The 19,985-nt window shown below is 36.2% G+C and overlaps 1 protein-coding gene across 6 annotated transcripts in view; it reads right to left on the bottom strand.

Annotated features, from left to right (window-relative positions):
- Positions 1-1,253: 1,253 nt before the first annotated feature.
- Positions 1,254-19,985, bottom strand: part of LOC127510506 (coiled-coil domain-containing protein 136) — a 40,234-nt gene continuing 21,502 nt past the window's right edge. For 4 of the 6 annotated variants that reach the window (XM_051890075.1, XM_051890076.1, XM_051890074.1 and 1 more), the window contains 6 exons: positions 19,284-19,595; positions 14,289-14,406; positions 13,228-13,501; positions 11,702-11,836; positions 8,185-8,299; positions 1,254-5,763 (listed from right to left, as the gene is read on the bottom strand). In XM_051890075.1, coding sequence (XP_051746035.1) covers positions 8,195-8,299; positions 11,702-11,836; positions 13,228-13,501; positions 14,289-14,406; positions 19,284-19,595 — 944 coding nt within the window. In that variant the 3' untranslated portion in view covers positions 1,254-5,763; positions 8,185-8,194. The remainder of the gene's footprint in view (positions 5,764-8,184; positions 8,300-11,701; positions 11,837-13,227; positions 13,502-14,288; positions 14,407-19,283; positions 19,596-19,985) is intronic. The other 2 variants (XR_007929660.1, XM_051890078.1) reach the window with 2 other exon arrangements.

A 19,985-nucleotide genomic window follows, 5' to 3' on the forward strand; every position in this document is an offset into this window, starting at 1 on the left:
GTCAACATGTATGAGAAAGTTCAATTTAATTCTTTCTATGACATTTATTTCATATAATTATTGTCTTGTTTAAGTTAAGCATAAAAGGCAGTGCTAAATATTTTGTCCAGTGCAGATGTTCATTTTATGTAGGAATATGGTGTGTAATTAAACATTATTGCAGGAAAAATTAGTTTAAGTTTCTTTTGGGTTAGACAGAAAGCAGCTACTGTAATTCCAGGACTTTATTCCACAGAAAGTAGGACAGGTAAAATGACTTTTTCTCTAGAGATCACTCAGTATGGTTTGAAAAGTTTGTAGACAAACTTTGATGTTGGCTTGAGAAAGCCAAAGCTAAAGTAGTTTTAACAGCTTTAAGTTTGAAGGTTTTACATTTGCTAGAACTTTAGATTAATGATTGTATTAAATGAGTTTGTAAAGTATATTCTGGAGGCTATGGATTGTGTGATTATAATCTATAGGCTAGACTGGGGCTAGTTTAGTGTTTGTGCCATTAAAACTTATTGTTACAGAGATCATGTAACCATCATGTAAACAATGATCATTTCAGGCCCAAAAAATAACTGCTTACCAACCAATTTATGCCCTCCAATCCCAGTGCTGTCAAACTGGAAGCTTGTATCATTCGACATGTTACACACACTCTGTCTATATATATGGTTTAAGCATTTTATGAAAATATTACAAACATTTAACACAAAGTTATGCTATAGAGTAATCACACGACTGAATTAATTACAATAACAAACGGCGAGACACTATGGGTCTGTACTGAAATGTATATACAGTGAATGTGTAATACATAATGTGTTATTGTAATTCAGAGTGTTTGCTCCTGTGGTGAACGGTGACTAAACCATATACAGGCATATGGTTCAGTATTACTGGAAAAGTTGGACCCCCATGGACACCCTGTTTTAATGTGTCATACACAAAGACATAAATTCAGAAGTGTCCAAAAGAAAAGAAATCTTTTCCACAGACTGACACATAAAACCCAGGAATAGAAGAGGTTCAAATACTGACGATGAAGTCACAGCCATGACTCAGAACCTCAGCACGCTTCGATGTGAACTGACAAATAATACAAAAGTGAAGGTCAGCAGAAAGACTAGATAAATGAAGGGGGACATCTGCTTATCATTTGATGAAAGGCATGGTTGTCAGCTCACCTTATGATTCAACAACAGCCTGAAACAAAAACAAGCTCTGAGATCTGACAAGAATAAATGAGTACATATATTAAATCAGGATGCTCTGGATAAACTACTTTATTTGTTCCTGTTCATTTACAAAATATACATGGTTACCAAAATACTTCAAATATCATTATTATTATAATTATTAATTAAATAAATGCCTGTTAAGGCAGGACAACATGTAAACATTTCAAAGACACTGTACAGAACAGTTACAATTACACAACCACATACAGACAAGCAGCAGCATCGCCACAACGCCACATACCGACATCTCCATACATTTACCACCCTCCAGCATCTGTTAAAGCGCATTTACAAAACGATTTTGTTAGTCTGTACAACTTGCAATTCTCTCAACAACTAAAAGACTTCAAATAGAAGATAAATAGAACAGAAGAGAGAACTGGAGTGGAGTGGAAATGTACAGTATGGACTTAAAATAGAGATAAAATGACATTCAAGATTCATTGATAAAGTGATAATATTTCATAATAAGGTCCATTTTGGAGAAAGACTGCGCTTTCCAAAAGTTGCTATTTGCTCTGCATATTTGGAAATATTTAAGTAACTGAGGCCCCGTTTACACTAGTTTGTTTTCGTTTTAAAACACATAACATTTGCTACGGTTAATCCTGTTATTTACACTACTCTGTTACTCTGTTAATGTTTTAATGTTTAAGTTTGAAAACGCTGGGGTTGCGTTTCAGTGTAAACGTATCAAAACGGAGACTTTTGAAAACGATGGCGTGGCTGCCAAGTCCGCGGTTGTCCCACGGAATTGGGCTACTTTTACATTGTTGCCGCGGGTTGTTTTTCATGTCCGTGGGTTGAAGCGACCCCAAATAACAATATATTTATCCCCTGGAATGAGAATTTTACCAGGGGAACCCCACCAAAATCGTGGATTTTACCCTCCGTAACATGATTTTTGGAACATTTTTTTTTTTTAATACTGCAGCTGTCTACATGCCCAGTGTGGATGAACCAGTGTTGCTACGCGAACAAAAATGCATGTTACATAACCGTTCATGCCAGGGTTGCCAGGTTTACACAACAAAACCCTCCCAATTGCTATTCAAATTTAGCCCGAAACTAGCACAATTGCGTTTCAGGTGGGATCCCCTGGTAAAAATTGTGTTCTGGGGGGTAAAATACGCTTTTTCCGATTTCCATTCCGCTTTTTCCCAATTTCCGGACATTACTGGGGGGTAAATTCTGGTTTTCCCAATTTTTGGGAAATACATTTCTGCAATCCCAAATAACATGATATTTAGCTCCTGGGATACGAACTTTACCAGGGGAACCCTGCCAAAAAGTGGATTTTACCCCCCAGAACACAATTTTTACCGGGGGATCCCCCCAAAACGCCATTGGGCTAGTTTTGAGTAGCAATTGGGTGGGTTTTGTTGTGAAAACCTGGCAACCCTGGCATGAACGGTCATGTCACATGCATTTTTGTTCATGTAGTGTAGATGGAGATTGTTTCTGAAATGCTGTGGAAACACCAGTGTAAACGAGGATCGTTAAAACGCTGTTTTTAAACGGAAACACACTAGTGTAAACGGGGCATGAGTGAACAGATAAAATAATAATTTAGAAGAGAACATAAATGACATTCATATATTCAAAACAAAACAAATAACTTCAGTTTCAGTTAAGTTGCAGAATTGGACAATGCATGCGACGTCTACTGGTACAAGATTGTCACAGGAGCTAAAATCTACCACTGGTTTCTATCACTCAGCATGCAGAATCTACTGCCACGGACATGCAAATGCACAATCTGTACATATTACATCATTTACAAGCGCTGAGTGGAAGAGTGTGCGAATTTCGTTCTGACTCATTATTGACTCATTCTGATGTAAAACACATTTTCATATTTCATTTCATCAAAGTAACAAACTATCCAATGCAGTGCACAAATAGCATGTTTATTTCAAAGACAAGTCACTGTGTAGCATGCACTGTCTTATAGAAAGTCAGCTGACCATTGATACATTGAACATTCAAGTTGTGCTACCACTGAGTTCTGAGTCTATCAACGGGATAGCAGAAAACGGCACTGGAATGACCTTGGGATACTGTAAATATTCCCAAACACTGAGACTCGTTAACAACTAATGCCAAGTCTTAAAACCACACTACAAAGACCACTGCCACAATGCTAGTCAACCATCTAGAAGCAAATATGTCTACTACTGTTTAGTCACTTTGATACTTTTTGCTGTTGAAAATGACACGAAAAGACATATGGTGAAGATAACTTGTGTGTATACCAGAAACGATTATATATTAATAGATACTGTAAGTATAAAGTAATAGATTCTGTTCACAACAGTAGTACCTCAAGGCTCAAAGCATTCATTTACCAGAATCTTTAAATGATGGATATGAGTTCAGTAACAGTAATATTAAACTTCCTACAGGAAGGTACTTTTGTAATAGTCCGCATCCACACAAAGACCTCAAAATTGTGACTTCTGATGTAAAAAGCTACATTTAAGTACATATTTGTACTGTCAAACTTCATTAGTTAAATATACATCATTTAAGACAAATCATTGTAACTTTTTTGGTGAAAGGCAGTATGGAAGTTTCTATGGAAGCTTGTTTCCACCATAAAATAAAAAATAAAAAAGGTAATTGTGACTTTTTATTTCACAATTCTGACTTTATAACTTGCAAAAGCATGTTATAATGTAAGACACAAAAAAAAAAAAGTCAGAATTGCATTATATAAACTCACAATTGCGTCTTATAAAAAGTCAGAATTGTGAGATAAAAAGTTGCAATTAGCTTTTTTATTTTTTTATTTAGTGGCGAAATCAAGCTTCCATATGCTTCTAGCACTCTTATTAGCTAGATAATTCATGCTATGGATTTATGCTACAGATTGAATTGCATTGTAAGGAACGTCTTTGCCATGGTTTTCTATGTTTATGTCAGTAGTTCTCAACTGGTTTTTACATTACACATTAAGTGGCAACCAAACATGATATTAAAATAGTTTTTTGTACTTAAAAAAATGTCAAACATCGAAATGTATTAATATTAGCATGAACTGCATAGGCCCAACAATATGCAAAATGATTACCATGATTTTGGTAGATTTACAGACTACAACAGACATTTTTAAAGGTCGTATTTTGCATTTTATTTTTATTATTTTGCTACAGTATTTTAACCTTACTTTAGGAGTGTTTTTCCCTGCTGTCAACGACACTTTAAAAACATACCTGCGACTTATTTTTGGGTTCCGACAGACCAGTTGAGAACCACTTGTTCATGACATTTTGTACTTATAACTTTCCGACTCTGTAATTTGCCTGTTTCTTTGGAGAGAAGAGATTGTATAGATATATATGACATGCAAAAAAATAGCAAATAACCCCAGATAAAATCATTAATGCAACATCAGTGGAATTACAGTAGATCTGTGCTTATTCATTATACTTATTTCAGAGTTCTTTTAGTGTCATTTTAGTGATTAGTCAACCCTTGTATAAAAATATCTATCACTCTTTAGTATCATTTATCAATCTAAACACACAAAATCAATCTATACATTTCATGTTTTGGAATAAACAATTCAGATACAAAAATATCTGTGGAAAGTTTAAAATAAGCATGTTTACCTTCTGGAATAACCTCAACCCACCTGGAATCTTCCTTTTTTTTATCCAAAATAAATGTAAAAATGACAAATAGTATGCAGCACATTAGTATTCACCTTTGCTAGTATATAGAGAATTACTGTACAGTTACCTACAGAGTTTTGGAGTTAGAAACCATGCCATAGACGAAAGTAAAAGAAGTTCTCAGTTACTGAACCTAAACACAAACGATTCTGACAGTACTGACACTTCAGTACGTAATTATTAAAAATGGGAAGATCCGGGAAGATTAAATAAATACTGCATGCTCCTACCTAATCAAAAAGTAATGAAGCACAAAGCAATATTCGGCATCCAAAGCATTGTTGATGAAGAACGGCATCCTTTTCAGTCCCTCAAGAGATCGGGAATCTGTTTATTTTTGATTGCCAAAAAGAGGTAAATTGTGCAAATGTTCTCTATCTAAAAGTGATAAGGCAAATAGTTTCGAGAGGACCTTTGAAATTGTCCATTAAGGAAAGAAAACAAATCATGAAATGGAAAGCGGGGAGCTAGACCAATCAGAAGCTCCTCCATTCTGACCTTGTGGCTTGGCATCAGTGTCTGTAGCACTACTGGTCGAAACAGATACGATTGTCTACAAAAGCAGAGCAAAGCAGTTGAGACGGCAAACAATCAGCATCACAACACACATCAAAAAGCATCAAGTTTGGAAGCCATGTGTAACTGTGTTCCCATATGACCCAGGTGAGTGATGGTTTGCGGTTCCCATTGGTGGTTAAATGTGGTCAGGGTGATAGAGTTGTGTACCATGGGCAGAGGGGATGATGAGGTCACTTCCTGTCCAGACTTCAGGCCAGAGCTCTGGTGAAACTGGGAATGAGTAGAATTGCTGCTGCTGCCACAGCAACAACCATCACCAGGTTCCAGTCTCCCTCATTATCCTGAGGTCAATGAGAGAATAAGAATGAAATCAGAGGGTAAAGGTCAAGAGAGGTCATATTTAAATTGTTTATACATTTTTAATAATAGTATAGAATTTTGATGTTGGCCATTTAACAGTTATTGGCCAGAACTGTATTATTTTAAGATCTTTATTATTTTAAGAATATATATATATATATATATATATATATATATATATTATAATATATAATTTTGGATTTTTAATTATGAATAATTTTGTTTGTGTGTGTGTGTGTGTGTGTGTGTGTGTGTGTGTGTGTGTGTGTGTGTGTGTGTGTAAATTATATATATGATTTTATTATTTTTTATAAATATATATATTTCTATAATCAGAATTTATAAATATATATTAATGTTATATATATTACTATATATTATTATATATATTACATATATATTAATGTTATATTATTATTATTTTAAGAACTTTATTATTTTCTTGTTGATTCTTAAAATAATAAAATTCTTAAAATAATTGTTTATATATATATATATATATATATTCTTAAAATAATAAAAGAATATATATACATATACATACACACACACACATATATATATATATATAAACAATTACTTTAAGAATTCTATTATTTTAAGAATCAACAGGAAATAATAGTTAAAATAATTACATATAAACTTAAAATAATAATAATATATATATAACTTATATATATATATATATATATATATATATAACAACAAAATTGTATATATTTATAAATTCTGATGATAGAAATATATATATTTATAAAAATAATATATATAATTTATATACACACACACACATAAGTATGCATATATATATATATATATATATATATATATATATATAATATTAATGATTATATATATTTTATATATTTTTTAAATACACATTATATAAAATTATAAAATTGTATCATAATTTTATATACACACACTATTATATACATTACATACTATTACATTCTAAATAGATATCTAAATAGAATACTATTTTGTCTAAGTAAAAAATAATATTGGCTGATAACCAATATGGTATCAAAATCTGCCTCTAATTTTGTAGAAGTAAACTTTTATATTCATTATATTTTAAATTAAACTCTCAATTAATCTTTCTCTTAAACTTTGTTTAACTTTGAAATCCAAATACTTTTTTAAACAAACAAGCTTTGATGTTCTTGACATATTTCATCTAGGCGTTCACCAACCTCAAATGTCGATGAAACTGCACAAACCAGAGTCAGAACACAATTTTCCTCTGGCTAGAATTCAGTGACTGAGACTACAGAACTGATCTGGTTTTAATGAACCTTCTGAGGACTTGTTGTTTATTTCCATCTTCTGTTATAGCGCTGGATATAAGAGCTAAATATACCCATCCAGAAATGCGGAGAGGTACAAAGCCAAGAGCAATGACCCAGTAAATACTCCAATCACTGTCACACACGTTCTCTTTTACATACTCTATTACTCTCTCTCCATCTGGCGTTGTGAAATTGGCAGTAGAAACCGCATGACTGTCCAGTGGAATCAAAGAACTGTGTAAGTGTTTGTGCGTGTGGCTTCAGTCAGACCTGCTGGGCAACAGAACTGTTGAAATCAGAGTTGTGTCATGTGTTTTGGCTGGGATAATAACGTTTGGAAATCTCAGAGGATGTCTGAATATGACTTCATGCAATCTGATTTTTGATGGTGCCAAAAACCCTGACTGAAAAACATGAGAAATATGTCTATGATGCAAAAATTCTGCTCCACTACAAAAGCACAATCTAATTTGGCAATGTTCTAAAAAACAAGTCAACTCCCTTTGGGTGCATGGTGTGTTTTTTAATGCTTTTTTCTATATACAGAATTAATTTTGCTCAAAGAACTGACCTACTTTTTAACATACTCCATCCTAAAGAGAGTTTTAAATGTATTTGGGGAGGTTTTAAACCTGTTTTCAGTCAGGAATCAATGCAACTGGATGATAAAATATTCTGTCCAGTAAAGATGTTTGAGAATCTATATATATATATATTTATATCACTTTAGAAAAATCTATGGCTAATACATGGTAATGAAAACATGTTTAACTAACATTAGCATTAATTGGGCTTGTGGATTCTTGTTCTTCCAAAAACTTTGTTCAGAAATAAAGTTTGACCTGCAAAGTTAAGATTTACATGTCCATTTAAGAGTGAGACTAGTTAAACACGGTTGTGAAACAATGTGCACATCCATAAAAGGCCCTCGTAAAGAATCAGACACTGTGTCCAATGGGCAAACAGGCTTGTTTAGAATGACAGTTATGACCATTCATTAGGGCTTATAAAAAGTGATATTTTGACCAAGATAAAGATGACTTTCACAGTACAGGAGGGACAAAAAGGCTCGTCTCTGGACTCTTAGAGAAAGAAAAGGCAAAGCCATACCTTTCCCCCTTTAGGACAAGAGCTCCTTCCAGCAGCACCATATCAGGCCCATTATTACAACCATTCCTATGAAGGGTATGGAGAGAATAGGGCACTCAGACGAAGGAGTGGAGCTCTGAGGAAAAACACAGGGGGTGCAGGGATGGAGAAAGGAAGAGGAGGAAGAGGTGGTGAGAGAAAACAAAAGAAAAAAAATGACACACTCAAAATAAGGAAATGATTACACATGGGACGTTTGTGCACATGTGAAATTACAAACAAAACATGGAAAATAATAAAACAAAAGTAATATAGAGAGAAAGAATGAAGAGTGTGAGGATGAAAGGGAGAAAACAACCAGATAGGTAGGTAGATAGATAGATAGATAGATAGATAGATAGATAGATAGATAGATGCCAGCAGTTTATCAGGAATCATCAAATTTGTTTGGAATTTGATATAGTGCAGTGTGCGTCGTGAGCATATGGGTGTTTATGGTATGTTTATGTAGGTGTTCAGTGGTCAGAAAGCAACAGAACAAAGCGATGAAGGACCACGGGGGAGCAGGGAGACAGGAAAATACACCGAGATTAGATACACAGCAAAGATGGTTAAACACAAAATGGAAACCTTGTGCTCGTTTTGACCCTCTGGCTGATAAGCACAGAGCCAAGGTCGCCATCTTGGCATTTAAAGATCCTTGCCCACACTGCAGAGCCAGCCCACTCTATTAAACCAATGTACCGGGTTAAATCTGTCGACAGCATCTGGGATATGTTGTTGAACAGCACAGAAAATAATTTGGATTCATCCCTCCGTTACGGAAAGTTGAGAGAAAGTGTTTCCCTGTGTTCTGATTGTTTGAAAAAAAAAAAAAAGAGTGCAACCAATACAAAACTCCAAAGGTGCAGGGTTGTGTTTACTCTTTTAGACGGAATGAACCACTCATACCATAAAGCATCGCAAATGGTAATCAAATCATTATAATATAAAACAAGGAAATTAATTTTTTTTTCCGAAACCAAATGTTAAGTTTTCATAGCCAACTAAAACCAAAAAAACATTTTTGGTAATTAAATTAGGTTAATTGGGTAACTGAATTCGATATGCTGTTCACATGTGTTAAACCAGTTCTTCAGCCATGAGATGCTTCTCAGTTTTTACATACTGGTAATCTAGCATCATTTTTATCACAGTGAAGTGCGTCCACACTGCTTAAATGCTTAAAATGCATTATCCTAGAAGCACTTACTGTTTCAATCAAGGATGTTGGCCCGCTAAAACTATTTCAAATTCAGGGGTATTTTTGCTGTTTCAGCCGATATATATATATTGTTTTCAGTGGCTGAAATTTCGGTGCATCATATAAAACTATTGACTTATAGTCATTGAGTATATAAAACAACACATTTTCCTGCAAAATATCCAATAAAAACATTTTCCACAGCAACAGCGGCTTTTCTGATGGATCTCTTTTTTGTTTTATATATATATATATATAGCGTTTGCACATACGTCACAGTTTGGTTAGTTACCCATATGCGCGGCCATATTGAAGATACTTGGATGTAAATAACAGCATGGATTGCATGGTTAATGTACCACTGAAGACGTTCTACTAATTTATGATGTCTAAACCATGGAAAAAAATGTGTGGAAGCTGCTAAATCATGTAGAGAAGGACTTAGTAAGCAGAAAGGGTGTGATATTTTGATAAACTAAAGTTAATATGAGCTTTCCTCTCATATTAACGCATGGCACTCAATCTGGATCATCCTTGCACAGGTCAGATCTTTTCCCTAGAATACTTGAATAATAAATATAGCACCATTAAATAAATTTCAGTAACACTGTACAGAAAATATCTAAGTCTTGTACTATTGGAGTAGGTTATGAAATTAGATTAGAGTCAGATTTTTAGCCAAGAACTGAACAAACAGCAATGTAATATCAGGTCACCGCAAGCCGATTTTGCCAAGTAAGACATGTTCCTGGATCAGCATATTTTGTTGATCCTAGAACAACATTCTTGTCTAAAAATTTAGTCCTAACCCTATTCCTACCCCTAAACCTAACCCTACCCATAATTTATCCCTAAAATCATAGGGAAATGATGACGTAGAAGCACCTAACCCTGGTTGTAAGCCTAAACTTGACATAAACTGTAAACTTTTCCCTCAAATCTGATTGGTTGATTGGAATGTTGTTCCAGGATCAACAAAGATGTTAATCCAGGAACATGTTGTACTTGGTAAAATCACATTCACCGTAATATCAATATGAGTATATTCAATTACACTACAAAATTAGTTAAGATATTAGCCTAATATTTCTCCTATACATGACAAGAAATGATAAGAACAAACACGAATGTTGTCAGGATTTTTGCCCTGGAAATCCTGGTTCAGTTTGGCCAACCACAAACACCTTCTTTCCTTAGACAGTTTTTTGCACTCTTCTCCTTGATTTGTTATTATTTTTGGCAGTCTATTGTACTCCAAATGTTTTTTCTGGTCTGACCGATTAGTACAGCCCATTTTCAGCAGCAATAATCAGCAAAATTTGCGAGTTCAGTTCGGTTCAGTGGCATTGTTTACATTCAGTGCCGCCAATATGGCCGACCTCCGGATTGATGACGTGTCGTGAAAACAATCTATATATAACAAAGTGATTTTTCTGAATGATTAAACTAAACTGATTTTTTCTTCTGGAACCTGTGATTTTACAGATTCTTTTGACAGAGCTCCATTTGTATTTAACCCGGAACATTCCTTTAAAGGAATCATGGGAATTGTAGGCAGCAGAACAGTGTGAGTGAGGGGTTAACCACACAGTTAAAGTACAACTATGGAGGACAGATGATTGACATGGGACACGGTACTCAGACTGGACAGACTCTTTGATAGGAAAAAACCTTAATAAATTAGGATTTCTGTGGCTTGGAAAAATTCATTCTAAGACCTTGTTGTTGTTAGACAGTACAGGGGTTAGAAAGACCTCTATGTCAGTGCACATTGTACACACACAAAAGCTTGATATGCTACAGTGGATCAACAAAACTAGCAAAACACATTAGCTGCTAGAGGCTTGACAAACACAAGATGTGAAAACACACACAGCCCAGAATCAATGTGTGTGACAGGGCAAAAAGCAACCCAAAGTGAAACATACACACTCGACCGAAAACGGCGGAGTGGTTTAGTTAGACAGGATGCGCTTGAAAGACAGGTACTGCTGCTGGACAGATGGTCACTTCAGGGGTGGTTGACCCCACATGCAAAACGTTAGTCATGTACAGAGCATTTTCAAATGCTGACAAACATGTAGGTCGATGGAGTCATGGTGTCATTCTGTTGATAATATCTCGCCCTACTTGCTGTGTGAGTAATGTCTGTTTGTTTTCAGCATGTGTACAGTACAGTGATTTATTTGAGGTCACATTTTTTACCCCAAGGAAGTCCACACATTCCAAAACCTGATGGCTGTTGTGGATTTGGGAAGTAGTGTGACTTGATAATGCCCCTTTATGACCCCTCACCTGAGCCTTCCTACCAGCCAGCCGACCAAGCTCCGCCTTACAGCGCTGCAGCTCCGCCTCTAGCTCCGCCCTCTCCCTCTGGCTGCTCTCGTACAGCCCCTGCAGTTCCATAAGCTCTCCTTTTAGTCCCTCACACTGAAAGAAGGGAGAGATATAGAGAAATAACAAATGATACAGGACAAGTGAATAAATTCAGTGACAAGAGAGATTTTTAGCTTGTATGGTAGAAAGAAGTCAACTACAAACCTTCGTTTAATTATTTCATTACTCGATAGTGGACAGAAGAATCAAAAGTTTCTTGTTGTCAAACTGTCAGCAAATATTCAGCAATATTTCCCACAAGGTCAAAATACAAAGGTATTCTGATAGTATCAAGTATTTGGTTCACGCTGTCTATTAATACCGCGACAGATGGGATTATTTTCAACCTGACATGACTTACTGTGAGTGAAGAATGTTTTTAATTAGCTTTTTTTTTTTTTTCCATAAATTAATTTTAAAAGAATATTTTTTTTAATATTAGACAAAGTCATCACAATATATATATATATATATATATATATATATATAACATGATGGTATATTTACAAAAGACATTTAAAAAAAATATACAATTTTACACATTATAGGCCAGATTTACTAAACAGGGTGTTGTGCCGAATTTCGACCCCCTGCCAAATTATTACCCCCCTCGTTGAAGTCGCTACCTGATTGCCTAATCTTAACTCCACCCCTAATCCTGACTCCACACCTACTCCATAACCTACCAATACTAGGGGGGTAATAATCTGGCAGGGGGTCGAAATTCAGCACAACAAGGGCAAATTAGCGTGAGAGCGCAGTTCCAAAAAAGCGCAGATGGGAGTAGAAAGTTCTGCACGTGATCTACTGACGTGCAATTTAAAGAACACAGATGCAGCCAGATCATTTCCATAAATGATCTACCAAGAGCAGCGCAAATTAGCATCTGCTTTAAGACATGCTTTTTTTGGGTGGTAAATAATGGTAATAATACCAGTAAATTGACAGTGCAAACCTCAGTAAATCACCTTGCACGCTTCATTTAAATAGTCTCCTCCCATAATTTTGCGTCTGAAAGGAAAACTCCTAAAAATATGCAATAACATCAGCCGCAAAAATAACTGTCCACTCCTTTTCAGTGCTAATTTTTCCACTGCGTGTCTTTAGTAAATCCTGACATTAGTTTTAAAGCCACAAGAGGGTTTGCACTGCTGCAAATCTGGCCCTATGTCTCATATAAAATATGGATCAATAAAAAAGGAAAGTTAACATTAAAACTGTTCACGAAACACAATTCTTGATTTTATCCATCAGCAATTGATTGGAATGTGAAAATTGACAGGTGGTTATTTTGTACAACATTAACTAAAAATGATGCAAAAATGTTTAAAGTAGAAAATGCACACTCTAATGTTCAGTCATCTGTTATTTTTGGCAAGTGGGCATGGTAATCTCGAAATATCTGCCAAATATATATCGGTCTATCATTAGTTAACATGCCGTACCTCTCTTTGGACCTGTGATGCTCTCTCCTCGGCCTGTTTCAGCTGGTCTCTGAGGGAAAACACCTCTGAGAACCCTCCACTCTTGCCCGTCGGGGTGACGGGCTTCCCCTCAAACGAGATGTTCTTCTGGGTATAAGCCTCCACCCACTTCCCACCTTCTACCTCCAATGTGCTGACAAAACCTTCAGCCTTCACCTCCTTCTCGCCACCTTTTTCTGCATCATTTTCTCCATCATTCTGTTCTGCTTTCAGGGCCAGGCATGAATCAGCTGAGCTGTCAGGATAGAAATGGGAAACGTACAGGATATTTATTATAGATAGATGTACAAGTGGTGGAGCTTTTTTATTACTAATGTACTTGAACTTGTGAGCTCCTGCTGCACTTTTTCAGATTAGCTTTATATTGTGACTGAGTGTGAATGTGTGTATGGGTTTGTGTATTCATCATCAAATCCTTTTCATAATTATTTATTCTCTAACAGTGTTTACAAAGTCTTAACAGGAAACATATGAATGTCTTAGAATAATAAAGAAGAAAAGAAAAAACTTAAAATTATTAAAAAAATAAATAAATACATGAAACAAATCCCATTAATTAGAAAATTTAAAAAATGTGGTGCTGAAATGTGTGTTTGCTCAACTTATGATATTAAGAACTTTTTCAAAACTTTAAAATGTTTATAAACAGCTTTTCTCACGAAGTTATTCTTTTGAGCTGAAACATCTAGCACTAGTTTGAAAAACATGATGGTATATTTACAGAAGCATTAGTTTCATAAAGTCAGATAAGATCTTGATGTCTTAAAATAGCTGTAGGGCAACTGTGGCGCATCTCACTGCCAGTATATTTGGATAAGATGAAATACACAGTCATTAATGCTTCATGTTGCTGTGAAACACTTTCATAGCTGCTAAATAGTTTTAGTGAGAGTGTCCATTGAGACAGATTATGGCTGAATGCTTCATCGGTCACACCAGCCTTATTAACAGAGTCTGTCTGCGATGCTCATTGGCTGATTTATCTTGTTTGTGTGTGACTGACAGGCCGTGTGGCCAATCACCTGGCTCGCTGCTGCTCCAGCATCTCCAGTTTCTCAGAGAGCTGCTTGTTGCCGTTCTTCAGATTCTGACACTCGTCCTTCAAGGAGCGACACTCCTCCATCAGTTGATCCATGTCACCTGTTCCATCACAACACGAGAACAGATGTCAAAGTAGAAAACACATTCAGATTATTAACATGTTAGCATACTACTCTTACTATTTCTGTGATTCTAAACGTATGTTCAATATGAAATACTACTTATACTACTATTTGCAGTATACAGTATGTTTTCTTTTTTAATATATTTTAAAATGTAATTTATTTCTGTGATGGCAAAGCTGAATTTTCAGCATCATTACTCCAGTCTTCAGTGTCACATGATCCTTCAGAAATCATTCTAATATGCTGATTTGGTGCACAAGTAACATTTTTATTATTATCAATGTTTAAAGCAGTTGCGCTGCCTAAACCATGTTCTTTTATGAATAGAAAGTTTAAAAGAACAGCATTTATTTGAAATATAATTTGTTTTAGCAACAATCTAAGTCTTTTATTGTCACTTTTGATCAATTTAATGCATCCTTGCTGAATAAATGTATTAATTTAAGGAAAAAATGTTACTGACCCCAACCATTCGAATGCTAGTCTACATGTCGATAATCACAGTCATATTCTACAATACATTGTTGTCACATGACCTTCGTTGAATACCTACTTAAGTGAGTGGTGTGAAGTTATCAAGGATTTTTCATACATTTTTTTTTTTTATATAAATAATTCTCAATTTTTAGCAGTACCATCAAGTTGTGACTCAAGAAGGAGACTATGATCGATATTCCTTCTGTTTCACTCAAAATGGAAGGTTGGGAGCATTGCATTATGGGATACAGTATTTCAAGCAGTGCTCTCTGCTTGCAAACTACACATTTTAATAAATATATTAGTGCTGTCAAATCGATTAATCACAATATAACATAAAAGTTTGTGTTATTATTATATTATACATTATATATGTGTGTGTATGTGTGTGTGTATATATATATATATATATATATATATACACATACACATATTACGTAAACACAAACTTTTATGTTAGATGCGATTAATTGATTTGACAGCACTAAAAATATATATTTCGCTATTCCATGATTAAAAATCATTACTTTACCCAGTATACATGCTGCATACTACATAAAAAAAGATAGTATCAGTAATATAATACTAATAGTATGCCACTTGGAACAGACCCATTGTCCTAAGAGTCAAATTGCAAGCAATACGAAGGCTACATGTCTATGACAGGAAAATATTGAACATTTGAAGAGACAGCTGTAAATGCACACCGAACCCTGTAACTAGTCTCCATGGAAACAACCCATTCCACTCTCTTCCCTCTGCAGCAGTCTGACCTGTCAATCAGGAGTCATGTTTGCCTTGCACATCCCCCATGGTGCAACGTTCAACCCCCGATAGTATAGCCTCTAATCTAGAAGGAATCTCACTTGCAAAAACAACTCACATGTGTACGTGGTGTAAATAACTATCAGAAGCGCATGTACCGATAAACAACTTCGCCTCTGCTGCATCTGACCCCAGATCAGAGTTAACATGAATGCCTCAATCAAAGGCTCTGATGTGTTCGTGTTCAACACTGTTTTGCGATCAGTGCATCTAACCCGACGGCCTCACCAGAAGCAATCGCTGGTATGTTGTTTTTATTGCAGATCTTAATATAGTAAAGTTCTAACGGCATCAAGGGAGCAGAAAGCAGCCCCGGCGCCCTTAGAGGCAGAGAAAGACATCAACACCAGACAAATGGGGCTCCGTGGAGGTCCTGCACTCTGTCAGAATGTCAAACAGACACTCAGACCTTGAAAGAACCTGTAATACACTCACATTTGTCAGAGGCAATGCATACTGGGTAATATCAGAGCACTGTGTCACATCAGGCAATAGGGGAGGAAAAGCTGATAAAATGTCTGTATCGCACTGCAGGGTTTATTTGCTATCAGCAACTGTCAGTTATAATTCTGCAATGAGGTTATGTGATGTAAAGAAAAGTCTTGCTGGAGAAATCCCCGCTGGCTGTCTGGAAAAAGTGACTCCATAGAGTTGTGAGAACAGAACATGTAACTTTGCATGTGTGTGAAATGGATGGGTTATACCCCAAAATTACAGATAAGTAGACCGAAAAAGACAAAAAACTAAAATATAGCTGCGAGCAGCAATTATCAGGGTTCAATCGCTTTAAGGCCTTTAAGCACATGCATAAAAAGGTATTATCTTTTAATTAGCAAGACTGTAACCATCTTGATCATAGATGGAAAAGACCATTTACAGCAAATACAGGCAATTTACCATAGAAAATATATAGTTTTTAAAGCTTTTTAACGGTTATCGAGGTTGAGTCAAAAACCTAGGACTAATTCACTAAAATTGTTTTTTTAAATAATCTCAAATATTTAACGAACGATTCGATGGACAGTTGTGGTCCTAGAGGCAAAGTTGCTCAGAATGAGGAGTTCAGTCATGTGGTATGAATGTCGTGGGCGTGTGTGAAAAATCGCGGGATACACAATCCTTTACGCACGTGATAAATGCGAAGGTGCCCCCTGGTGGCCGATTTCTTTTGAATTTCGCACAGGCCTCTAGGGCCGTGAGTCAAACCAGCCCAGAGAGTTTCGTTCCAATCGGCCTCTGTTAACCTTGTCTGATAACTGCTCAAACTTCATTGGCCGATGGCAGACATGTTTTTTGAGATGCGTCAAAAAACACACCCGAAAATTTCGCCTTCTTCTATTTTCTTCTACGACTTAAGGTTTTGGTCTGCCCGATCACTTATAGACAGTCGTGGCACCTTGGACAAAGACACTGCATGACAATTTTCAAGTCGATCGGATTAACGGGAAGTAATTTTTTTTTCCTGTTATAGCGCCACCAAGTGGCCAGTTGCCGCATCCTTTTTCATGCGACCACAGAATGAGCTCTCAACTTTTTTTCAGATAATTATTGACGATCAGACTCCAGAGAATCTTGCTGCACTGTTTTGGGTCCGATAGGGTCAAAAACCTAGGACTAGTTTGCAAAAGTAGGTTTTTTTAAATAGTCCGAAACACCCGAAAATTTAGCCAAAGTTTCAAGTCTCTACGACTTACAGTTTTGGTCTGCCCGATGACTTTTAGGGGAGAATGCTGATCCTTGGAAAATGTAACAATTACAATAGGCTTTCAGCGCTACACCCACTGTTATTTTAGTATTATTTATATAGGCTACTATTATAGTTTTATTAATATTTTGAAATAGTTTTTGTTTATATATTTTCACTTTTCTTTAAATATTTCTACATTTCATTTATTTTTCAGTTATTTTTCAGTTTTACTGTAGTACTTCAAATTCAAAGTATTTTTCATCTAACATTTACATTTTATTTTATTTCAGCTTTACTTCATTTACTGAAAAAAATAGTTTTAGTTAACCATAACAACACTAATTAAGCCATTTTTCCTTAATGGTGAATGTTGACAATGTTGTGATGTCAGGTTTTACTGTCCTTCTTTCTTAAGACATTTGTTCCCCACAATGTAGGCAAAACCTGAACCACACACACACATCATCATTTGTCTTCATGTTAATTAATTAAAAGTGCTTGTGATTCTTGCATATAGAAAGCTGAAATAGATATTTGCATTAACAGTGTTTCACTCTTCTTAGCTACTGCATTTGAGCACATCCAAACCGACATATGGGACAAGATTGTGCCAAAGCACACACAGCCAACAGATTTCACACACTCACAAACACACCCTCATGGAGAAATGGGCCCGTCCTGCCAACTGCAGAGAGTAGTTTTGGAGAGGTGTGAGTGTATGCTTTCATATTTCCCCATTTTGCCATCTCACTGCTCATTAGAGGTCATTTACTCTTACTGCAGTTTTTAAGAGTGTGTTGAGTTTCGTACGAGTGAAGCTGTAGTGTATTATTTAATATTCAGATTAAATAGAAAAGGATGGTATGGACACTTCATGTTGATAACCGATGAAAAGAACCAGGTTGCGTTTTGGATGTTGGTCCCCTGCACGTTATGCTGGTGTCTCTAACTATAGACCTGTTCACACCAAGAACGATAACTATAACGATAACTGTATTAGCGTCCACACCAATGCACAATAACGTTCTGTTTATTATAAGCACATGCTGCAGTTTTGTTGTCTGCCACTTTAAATGCTTAATCTCTTTGAAGACGTTGGATTATGATTGGCTGTCAATGCTGTCAATCATTCATCAGCTGGAAAAAATTGTTCTGAGAGTGATTCCAACGATATCGTTCCTCTGTGTCGTTATCATTATAGTTGTGGTGTGTGGACTCATATTATTTTAAATTCAATATGATTTTAAAACTATATCTTTATCATTATTGTTATAGTTGTCGTCCTTGGTGTGAATAGGCCTTAAAGTCACCATGAAATCAAAATTGACAATTCTTATTTTTTAATGGAATATTGCAGTATTTATTATAAATGATGTATCCGTGCACATCATTATTTTTTTTTTAAAGTCGTGTGCCCTCTTAATCTTTAAACAAAACAACTTCCCCTCCATCTTTCAATAAATTCTTTCTCTTTTCTGATGTATTGTATGTATTCACGAGTGCGAGTCCACCTGTCACCAAACACGATGATCCAATCAATTCCCGATGGACAAAATCAAGTCCCGCCCTACATTTGTTCTTGCTCGAGAAGCCGTTTCACTCGGATATACATCACAATAGTGAAGAAAAGAATACCACAACTTCTGTTTCACGCCGACTTTAAACAGGATATCCTTGTCCATCCAGTTGCATCAGAAAGATCATGCTGGCCAACAAGGCTTCACTAGTTAATTTTGCTAGCAAACGGCATGGACCAGCACCAAACCAGCGCTAACCAGTATCTACTAGGCTTGAAGCCGGTATAAACTGGTCTTTTTCTATATCCCTATAGTTTGAGCCTATATTGTGGTGTGGTATCAGACCTTCTCCTCCTGCTCTGTCCTTCTCTTCCCTGCGCTGGTTCTTCATGCTGATTTCGGCCCGCAGCGTGGTCAGCTCCAGCTCGTACTCCTGTGTGGTGCCGCGCAGACGCTCCAACTCGGCACGCAGACGGCACAGTTCCTCCTGCAGCAGGGCGATGTCATTCTCCCGCTCGGCCGCCGCCTCCTCCGCAGCCTGCTGCAGCTCCTGCACTTCCTCCTGTGCCACACGCAGCTCCTCCTGTGCCTCCCACAGCTCGCTGGCCTTTTCCTCCTCAAGGCTATCCAGCTCCTCCTGCACCGAGCGCAGCTGGGCTGTGGGTCAGAAATCAAATAGATATTTAGTGTACACAAAATATGGATACTATGCAGAACGTACACAGTATATACTGCAGAAATAGTAGGAGTATTGTTTTTTCTAAATTTGTGTGAGCTGTCAACTTATAAAACCCATGTAACATTTGTATATGAACCTCTTAAGGGCAACAAGACCATTTGAGGTCTATAATCAGCCACTTCACTGGAAACCAAGGACATCTGAAGTGAAAAATACAGGCATTCATTTCATACACACTTCATTTCATATCTCATTACAGCAATCACTCTGCACGTCCTGCTGTTGAGTAGCAAAAAATGGCAAAACCTCTCAAACTAACCACACAAGGTATGAATTTTAGTCTGCAGGGGCTTTCTATAATCAGTCTC

This window comes from Ctenopharyngodon idella, chromosome 4 (assembly GCF_019924925.1).
Source record: "Ctenopharyngodon idella isolate HZGC_01 chromosome 4, HZGC01, whole genome shotgun sequence".
NCBI lineage: Eukaryota > Metazoa > Chordata > Actinopteri > Cypriniformes > Xenocyprididae > Ctenopharyngodon > Ctenopharyngodon idella.